Raw genomic sequence first — 10,061 nt, 5'->3', positions numbered from 1 at the left:
TTCTTCCACTGTGGTCTCAGGTCTGACACGATCATCTTCTACATCTCTCTTCTCTCTAGTTCTACATGCATTAAAATATACTGCTTCTATTATACCGAATAGAACCCTTCTACCGTTTAGATCTTTGATCCTGGTGATTCAAAGAATGTAACACGTTAGACTAATAAGAAGTAGTTACATTGGCTTAACAATGCCCCATGAGCAGGACCTGGTGGAGATCTTCGCTTGTACCTGGAGAGCCTTGCTACTGCAGATGATGTCCGGCGTTACGTCAGGGAGCACCCTTTTGGTCAGCCCCCCATCACGGACACTGACCCGCACTGGAACTTCTACAAGCGAATACTACTAGTCTAGTAGAAGAAGCAACTGATCACTGATGATGCTGCTGAAGGTGGTGGATCGGAAGAGCTAGCAAGGCTAAGTTCCAAACAGTTTCGATGGTCAAGTTCCCTGACGTCATTGTCGTCCCTGCTTGTCCTGGCCTTGATTGAGTATCGATCAGCAGGATCAGACGCAGATACTTGTTTGTTTGTTTGTTTGTATTGGATATTATGACATGCCAGCATTCGGTTTTTTCAGTACGTCGGCTTACTGAATTGAGTGTTATTATGAACGAGCTTGGTGCCCCAATCCAATTTTCGATTTCATGTTTGCTTCTAGCAGCAGGTCAAAATCGTTTCAATTTCTTCCTTTAAAAAAACAAAAAGGTCTACTGTCTGATGCGACATGTGACCTTTGCAAGAGTCAAGATGAAGATGCAAATCACATAGTGTCGGGCTGCTCCTTCGCTCGCTCCTTCTGGAGAAGAATAGGCTAGCAACCTAGAGAAATACAGAAACTCTGGGAAACAAAAACGCCTAGCAGGGCTCCCCGAGAGGCTGCTTCTACCTTCCTCCTCCTATGCTGTTGGGAACTGTGGAAGCACCGTCACGATGTGGTCTTTAGGGGGGATGGCGCCAAGCGTCGAGAGACTAATTGCCACCTGCAAGAACACCGCGGCCCTATGGGAATGTCGGAGGTCGAGAAGCTTGCCCATCTTGTCTAACTTCTGCTCCTTCGCTATGTACCTCTGTAATTGTGGCGCCACGCCGAACTCGGGCTCCACCAGGTTTCCCTGGGATCTGTGGTAATGAATCAGGTGGGTATAGTTCATCCCCCGTTGTCTTTTTTTTTCGACCACGCCGAAGCGCGTTTTTCATTAAGAAGAAAGGAGTTCATCCCCGTTGTCTTTCAAAAAAAAAAAAAATGGTTCATGTTTCCTACCAATGAAGCCCACACCGGCCCACGCACCAGTAGCCCAGCTATAGCTCTCCACCTGGCTCATCACGTCCCGCCGCCCGCCGCCGCCCGCCGCCGCCGCTCTCCTCCGTCCGCGCCAGGCGGCGGCCGTCACCCTCCGTCCCTCTAGACCAGCGCAGCGATCGTCACCGACTCGCCGCCGTCCCCCCGGCGCCGGCGGAGGCCAGGATGGCATTCATCGCGAGAGGTTCAGGATCCTCCTCCGCATTCACTTGTTGTCCATTTCGCTCATGCCTGATTGTAGTTGCACACCAAAAAAAATCTCACTTGGAAATGTATGTTAGGTGAAATGCTGAATCTGGCATCCGTAAAAAGAGGGGTATACGTACATAGCTCCCAGCTGGAGATCCACTGTCAAAATCAGCATGACTAGTATTTTGTTTTTCCCTATTCACAAGTTTGAATTATGTTCCTCCAGTATTTTCGGTCACCTCCTTTTCGTATTTTGGATGCATCTGCACTCATCTCACATGATTGGTATGCAGAAGAAAACCAGACGGATTCCCACTGATTTTTCCAAGATGATGTTATTAGCCAGCTGCTTCCGAGCAATCACATCACATCATTACCGAATCTCGTATGTGAATGCCTTCTGGTTTCTTTGTGAATGCACGATGCCTTCAGGGCGTGTTGAAAAAATGCCTTTTTCTCCCAACTGTATATGCACAGTGCTGATTGGTAGTAGCAGAAATAGATGGGTCCCGACTGATTTTGACAAATGATCGATGTTACAGACAGGGTGTGGTTTCTTTTTCTGGTGTGCAATGTTTTCCGACCGTCCAGTCCATCCTAGTCGCTATGGACCAACCAGAAGACTAATCGCGATTAGTTGCCGACCAGACCAATTAGTCAAGCCTAGTCGAGCCCTGATCATCCTATATATCAGGACATATACATACTATATATATACCTATATATACTATATAGTATACACAATAAAGCAAGCATCAAGACTATATTAGTGTTTAGCTGATGACTTACTTGTGGGAGTTGTGTTTCTTCTCTTTTCTGCCATGTCCAGAGGTCCATATTCATGTCCCAAACTCCATTTCTTTGCTGACTTGCTGCTGGAAGCCTAAAATATCAAAGAAGACCATAATTAGCAACACTAATGTAGTCTTGATCTTGACACAACTCAACAGCAGCACTGCTGCAGTAGCAAATAACTAGCATTTAGCAGTTAGCACATAGCAGACCATAGCAGCCACACAACCAACATATTACATAACCAAACAAGTTTAGTACACATAGCTAAAGTGTTCAACACAGAGTCACAAACATTGACATTTAACAGTCCAACAAAAGTAGGCAACTAGCCATCTAATTAAGCAAATCAAAATTAAAATTGAAGCCTCCATCTCCAGTTGGTCCATCTCCAGTTTGAGTTGGTGCAGATTCTTCATCCTCCTCCATTGCTATTGCTGAATCTACATGCTGATCTTGGTCTTCATCATCAACTTGATCAATATCTGTTCCTACTTCCTAGCATAAGTAAGCTTCACAGGGGTAGCAACAGCAGCACGAGTAGCAGCAGCCCTAGGCAAGTTACGTCCCTCTAGACCCTGAGTTGCACTAATAGCCTCATCCATAACAACCCAAGTCATAGCATCGCCAGCACCTTCTTGAATCGGTTCTGGTTCACAATTTTCATTGACCCATTCATTTTTCCAATGAAATTCATCAAGCAAGAGTGGATTGCATCTCTTTCCTTTGGAACCTAGCTCTCTATTTTTTTTAAATCTGTTTTCCATCTTACGGTTGTAACTGACATATACCAACATATTTAACCTTTGGTGCTCTAATCGGTTTCTCTTTTTTGTATGGACCTTCATAAAATATAATGCAGAATCACATATCAATATTACTACCATACTTAATTACTCAGCAGTAGTACACTAGCACTTACGGCAGAAAATTCACTCCAACTAAGCTCGCATCCAGATGCAGCACAACAAAGGCTAACAATCTTTTTTGCTAAACATTCTAACCCTAACAGGCCAAACTGCAAGCCCAGTAGCTCATATGTCCGTTCAGTTAAACAGGCTCAAAAACAGAGTAACCAAACTGGGCGTCCCTGTCCTAGTCGGACAACTAATTGCGATTTCTCGTCGACTAATCGGACGACCAGCTTTCTGGTCGGGCTAATCGAGTCGGACCTCCTAATCGAACACTAGAGACCGATTAGGACGAGTAATCGGACAACTTGAAAACATGGCTGGTGTGTGTTAGATACCAAGATTTTGCTACTATTTTGGTAGTATTTCCTAATTCTTGGTTTTTCGCTTCCTCTTAATTACTGATGTGACCGACTGACCAAAAGCTTGTGCTATCGCTGTCAGCAACTGCAGAAGAGCAATGAGAAGGCGCTGGTTGTTCAGGTTGCATGTTACAGCCTACATACAGGAGGAAGCTGCTGGCCAAGCTTCCAGCATGGCATCCGGTTTGCATACTAGTGCCTGGCTGTGAGTGGTTAGGAACGGAATTAAGTGATGCTTCTAGATAGTATGTGCTGTGAAGTTTCTTCTCAATTATATGGAAGTCAGCAATGGTTCCCTGTCTCTTTGGACCTAGCTTGTATTAAAAATACAGGGAGGTCAGCCAGGCACGAGTCAATTCATATTTCCTAAACTAAACCCCTCTGCTGCATTGGAAGGAGATGCAGGGTTTCAAAACCCCTGATTTCAGCACAAAGGCTTCAGTAAGCAGTTGATGTGCTGATGCTTGTTCCTTTCTTTTCAGGAATGGCTGATGAACACTGACATATATCAGAGCAAGACCTGACCAAAGCTTGTCTAGTTTCTACTTTCTAGGACCCAAAAGATTGAAGCGTGTTCTGAACTGTCGATTTATCTTACTCGATTGACTATGCCTGCAGGACGGAAATATTTCGTTTTCTGAACACGGGCCGTCCGATCTGAGTTATGCGGCCTGGATCAGACCAATGGCAGAGGCCCCGGCAAAGGGAGAAGCAGAGGACGGCTGCTCACTTGGCCGACCAAGTTGCCGACTGTCAAAACATGATTGTCATTTTTATGTGGTGTTGGTGGTCTGCACGCAATAAAATCAATGCAGGGGAGAAGGTAAAAACAGCTCAACAAATAGTCAGTGATGTACTTTTTCATTTGCAGGCATGGAGGGATGCAGTCAGTACTGAAAAAAGAGTTGCAATTCCAGTCTGCAAATCAAAATGGCAAGATTAATTGCAATGCAGCTTACAGTCCGTGCTCACGCAAATCTGGGTGGGGTTCGTCATAAGAAACCATTTAGGCAATGCTGTTGCTGCAGGCAGCGGATCAGCGGATTTCCTAATGTCTGTCCAGCATGCTGAAGCCATCGCCTGCATTGAAGGCCTGGAGTTTGCATCTACGCTAGGGATGAGAAGGGTCATAGTAGAAACTGATGCTGTTCTTGTAGCAAAACTGCTATCTAATCCGACTTATGACAGATCAGTTCTAGGCCCTCTAATAGGAGAGATTAGAAGCTTAATGTATAATAACTTTTCTGAATGTTCTGTCTCTCATGTTTCCAGAGTGTGTAACGTTGTTGCTGATACTCTGGCGGCTATGGGCCTCAATTGTAATGATGATGGTCCTCGGCTTTGGCAAGAACAAATGCCAGACTTTGTAACTTTGTTGGTGTCCAGTGACTTAACTGGACCAAGTGTTTAATGGTATATTGTTTTCCTTTCAAAAAAAAAGTACAACCTGCATTCTGCAACTACTAGCAACAGCACGAGGCAGAGTGCAGCAACAGCATCTGCAAATTGGCAGCTGCAGCTAGCAGCGTCTGCTATCGCGTTCTCACGATCACAAATTGTGACCTACCTCATTCTAGGTACAATTCAAGCCATGAAACGAGAACAGTGAACATACCAACACAATCATCGATCCATACATGTAAAACTTTAACCTTTACTGATAATATTTACAAGATTTCAGAAGGCCAAATGCTTCAACAGTTCTGAAACTACATATCATTACCCCTTTTTCTCATCAATCATGCAGGAAAAGAAGTAATCTCGCTCAAATGTTATGTAGTTGCAGAACTGTTGAAGCATTCAGTTTTCTTTTTTTTCACCTTTTTTTTCTTTTTTCTATATTTTCCCTTTTTTTAGAGGAAGCATTCATCTACCTAGAATGTTATGCATCAGTAAAGCTTGGTGGAGAGGAGGCTGCTGAGGAGATAAAATTGATGGCACCTCCTTACCTCCTTACCACAGCTACTACCCCCTTTGGCTTTGCAGGGGGGCGACCTAGCTATCAGCCCATCAGTTCTTCTTAGGTAAGTATTTAGGCGTTGAGCGCCTTGTCTTCCTAGTAAGAAGGCGGTCGGAGTTCCCTTAGGCGTCGAACAACATGCTTCATTGTGGGCCTAGAAGCAAGAGACTCCTGCGTGCACCGGACCGCCAGGTTCAGGAACTCAACCAGATCATCATGTGGGGCCTTCTCCCACAAGCCTTCGATGAAGAACTCGCGAACCCTGCCTCTCTGGATAAGCCTCACAGCCCAGCTGACAATGTTGAAACCATTTCCATATGGCGAAAATGATGGGTCCAGTGCTTTCTTGTCTGAAATCAGCTCCAGCAGCACAACTCCGTAGCTGTAGACATCTGCCTTGTCAGACACGCGGCGTGACATTGCATACTCAGGAGCCACATAACCAAAAGTACCAGCAACATCCGTTGTCGCATGCGTTTCTGAGTTCCGGAGAAACCTCGCCAATCCAAAATCAGAAAGGTAGGCGTTGCATTCATTGTCGAGCAATATGTTGTTTGGCTTGACATCCCGGTGCAGAATGCGGGGGACGCATTCGTCATGCATGTACGCAAGCGCACGAGCAATATCCAGAGCAATCTTGTGAAGCCTTCTCCAGCTGATTGGCCTCTTACCCCTCTCCTGTATGAAGCTTTCCAGGTTGCCACCTGGAAGATAGTTGTATATCAGAAACATCTCCGACTCGCTGATGTGGTACCCCAAGAGAGTGACAAGATGAGGATGACGGCATTGCCCAAGGATCCTCACTTCTGCTTGGAACTCCTTGTAGCCATGCTGCTTCCCAATAGCAAGCCTCTTTATTGCCACAAGAACTCCAGGTGCCACCTCGGCTCTGTATGTCGGGCCAAAGCCGCCGTTGCCAATGCAGTTGCTAGCATTGAAATTCCCAGTAGCGTGGACAACAGCCACATATGTCAGGGGGGCTCCAATTTCAATATCGGCGAAAACCTTGACTTCCCTTGTCCTAACAGAGCGCTTTGATGGTCTCAGAGGCCATTTCCTTGTGCAGATGCACAGGGTGAGTGCAACTAACAGAACCACGACAATGGCTGATGCTGCAGCTATGGCAGCAATCTCTTTGATTCCCAAGCCACCATCACCATTGCTGCCACTGCTGCAGGTGCTGCCATTAGAAGTGCCCGGCCTTATCTCAATCAGCTGACGGATAATTGTTGGTATAGGAGAAACAGGAAACAGTTCACCAGTAACTGAACGAGCAGTAACTACATGAACTGGTGAGACGGGAGCTGCAGCATTAACAGCAGCAGCAGTTATCTCCTCATCAGATCGTTTGTTGTTGTCAAGCAAAACAGTGCGATTTTGCAGTGCCACAAGATCAACAGGAACCTCGCCTGAAAGAGAATTGTTGGTCAGATTAAGAAATTCCAGTAACCCGAGCTGGCCCAAACCGGAAGGTATCTCACCGCTGAAATTGTTGCCGGACAACGAGAGAAATTCCAGGTTCGTGAGCTCCGCGAGGCCCGACGGCAGCCGGTCGTGGAGCAAGTTGCCGCTGAGATCCATCCTGACGAGGCCCCTGCAATGGAGGAGCTCCAGCGGCACGCCGCCGGTGAGCCTGTTCCCGGACAGGTCCAGAACGCGGAGACGCGCGAGCTCCCCAATCCGCGCCGGGATGGAGCCGTCCAACGAATTGGAGGACAGCCGCAGGCGCCGGAGCGCCGCGCAGCTCCCCAGCGCCGGCGGGATTGCCCCACTCAGCCGGTTCCCGGAAAGGTCCAAGCTTTTCAGCCCCTCCGGGAAGGTGGCCGGCAGGCGGCCACGGAGGGAGTTGCCGGCGAGGTTGAGCACCTGGAGGCGCCGCAGCCGCCAGAGCTGCGGAGGAATCTCGCCGCCAAGCCCCGCCGAGGGAAAGGAGAGCGCTTTAAGCTCTGTGAGGCGAGCGACCGCCGGGGACAGCTCCCCGCCGAGGCGGCCGCCGAGCGCGAGGGCCACGACGCGGCCGGACCGCGCGTCGCAGGTGACCCCCGGCCAGGAGCAGTGGTGGGCGCCGGACTCCGGCGACCACTGGCGGAGAGCGTCGCCGGCGCCGGAGGTGAGGGCGCGCTTGAGGTGGAGGAGCGCCGGCATGTCGTCCTGCTGCTGCTCCGGCAGGGACGACGGCGAGAACGCGACGGAGGCGGTGGTGGTGAGGAGGAGGTGCAGAGCGAAGAGGACGGCGGTGGTGGCGGAGCGGTGGAGGAAGGCCATCTCCGGCCAGTCGCCGACGAGGACACGGACCTGGACCTCCTCGAAGCGCCAAGCGGGACGGGAGCGGTGGTGGGGAGCTTTGTCTGTCAGTGGCGACCGGGTGACTCCCGAGTCTGCCGACTGCCTATCGATGGACTCGGAGACTAGTACTGGTACACGCAGTGGGACCCACGCCAGGGGCTGAAACGGAGGACCGTGGAGTGATTTTCAGGAAATGAGAGGGGGCGGAGTGCGACGGGGATGGTCGGTTTTGTGGTGCCCATTGTTCATTGCTTCGTCGCCGGCTTCCTGGCGGTTGCTGGCCGTCCTCCTCTGTTCAACGCATTTTACTTTTCGTTGCTTGGTCATGGTATGGTCACCCATTTTAGGAATTCCATCGTAGTTTGAGAATTTACTGGGGCGGAAGGAATTGTAATCATTTTAGTTCTGGCCTAATCATTTCTTTTTGGAGAATATGATTGTCAATTCGTTTGGTAGATGCTACTTATAGACTAATTTTGCACATTGCTGCCAAGAGTGGCTAGTTTGTATGAGTTAAAATTGGAATAACTGGCTTGGCGCGAAATTTAGTATATTCAAATGTTACGAAAAGTAGCCCATATTTTTCTAGAGGTCCATGGTCCAATATCGTTGGCCCATAAACTCGAAGCCCATATCATACCACTGAGAAGTCCCTTGCACCACGACTCTCGGATACATCACAAATGACAAAGCAACCTCTTATCACTAGGCTATGGACCTAGCCAACCCAGTCTTGGAGACCACGGCTCATTAACGGCCCACTAGATGCGTGAGATACAAGATGGGCGTGTGATCCCACGAGGCAATTGTCCATTTTCGTTATGAGCGACGACATAATGAATCGGGAGAGAAGAAGCTAGGGTGGATATAGTGTGGAATCTTGGCATTGGTTAGGATGAATTAACTGCCCATAAATCTTGAGATGCATTGTCATTCTGTATTTTCTTGATTGACATTTATCAAATGAAACAGTAGATCTTCATATTATTGCTTACATTCTCCAATATTGGAACACTTTTGTTACAAGGAGTTAGCCTATCGAGGAAGCTCCGGAAGCATGTATTGTAGTTTTGACATCCATTTTCTTTGATTAAGCTCGATCGCCTTCCATCCATATAAATGTCCATGGTAATTAAGGATTTTTTTCAATATGATTCAAAGCATGTGTGGCACAACTACGTCACAGTAAGGAAAACTTATAATTCTTTCATGTGAAATTCTTTCAGTCCAAAAACGTCAATGGTAAACGAGCATAAATAAAATGCTATAATTTATTTTTAGTATATTCTACGAAGTTCTTGCTTAGCCAACATCAAAATGGGTAGTATGAGAAGGAACTAATAAGAGTAAAACCAAGGGTAAATCTAGAATAAAGCTTATTAGGGATAATAAAGTGAACCTTTTGCCCTTCAACCCTATTATTTTTTCTAATTTTCTTGTCAATCCCTTCATTCTTTTAGTCCCAAAGAGGGTCCCAAATGCAATTTATTTGCCTAGCCTCATTACGAGCGCTACCTTTTGTGTTGAGTATGCAGGCCATGCAACAAAAAATAAATACTTAATTATATCTTTATGTGTGGAGCAACACTTGGCATGAGTTACACATAACTTACATGTGACTCCATGTTAGCGGTGCATGGGGTTGTGGGACCCACTACCTTATTAAGCGGTGTTGTTTTTTTATTTATTCTGGGGACATATCGATGGCTTGCACTCAAACAACGTCGGTGCCTTTTCTTTGATTCGAGGGCATATTTCTCTCGACAAGCGGTCTCGAGATGTATCTCTTTTGTGTTGGGCAGATAGGTCATGCGACAAAAACAGATACTTAATTATCAATTTTTCCATAAAGAGTAACGCTTGCATGAGTTACACGTAGCTTGCATGCATAACTTCACGTTGCTTATGGTTGTGGGACAGACAACCTCACTAAGCGGTGGTGTCTATTCTTTGTTTCTAGAATATGTTGGTGACTTCATTTAATTCCGCATGTATTTTTGTTCATTTCTTCTATATTTATCTCACCTAAGTGTCCACTTGTCCGTCGTCTCATGTTCTTCGAATAACTTTATAAACTATTTTTTAATAAATAATATTTTAAACTCCTAGGACACACCACATTTCCAAGCAACACATCTTGAACATTGATAGCACCATCGAGACACCAACTTTTCATCTAGGCGACCAACGTCGGCAACTATTTTTAATAAATAATATCTAAACTCCTAGGACACACCACATTTCTAAGCAACATATCTT

The 10,061-nt window shown here is 46.8% G+C and overlaps 1 protein-coding gene and 1 non-coding gene across 2 annotated transcripts; one reads left to right on the top strand and one right to left on the bottom strand.

Annotated features, from left to right (window-relative positions):
• Positions 1 to 1,772: 1,772 nt before the first annotated feature.
• On the top strand, positions 1,773 to 1,852 carry LOC136553087 (small nucleolar RNA R12). Its single transcript, XR_010782994.1, has one exon. It is a non-coding gene; the product is annotated as a small nucleolar RNA R12 (small nucleolar RNA).
• A 3,332-nt stretch (positions 1,853 to 5,184) lies between these two features.
• On the bottom strand, positions 5,185 to 7,886 carry LOC136550789 (probable LRR receptor-like serine/threonine-protein kinase RPK1). Its single transcript, XM_066542379.1, has 2 exons — positions 6,998 to 7,886; positions 5,185 to 6,925 (listed from the first exon to the last, which is right to left on the bottom strand). The coding sequence occupies exons 1-2, from the start codon at positions 7,779 to 7,781 to the stop codon at positions 5,613 to 5,615; spliced, it is 2,097 nt and encodes a 698-aa protein (XP_066398476.1). The 5' UTR covers positions 7,782 to 7,886; the 3' UTR covers positions 5,185 to 5,612.
• Positions 7,887 to 10,061: the final 2,175 nt, after the last annotated feature.

Source organism: Miscanthus floridulus, chromosome 4 (genome assembly GCF_019320115.1).
Source record: "Miscanthus floridulus cultivar M001 chromosome 4, ASM1932011v1, whole genome shotgun sequence".
Taxonomy (NCBI): domain Eukaryota; kingdom Viridiplantae; phylum Streptophyta; class Magnoliopsida; order Poales; family Poaceae; genus Miscanthus; species Miscanthus floridulus.
The sequence above is the reverse complement of the archived record's forward strand: the minus strand, read 5'-3'. Positions and strand labels throughout refer to the sequence as shown.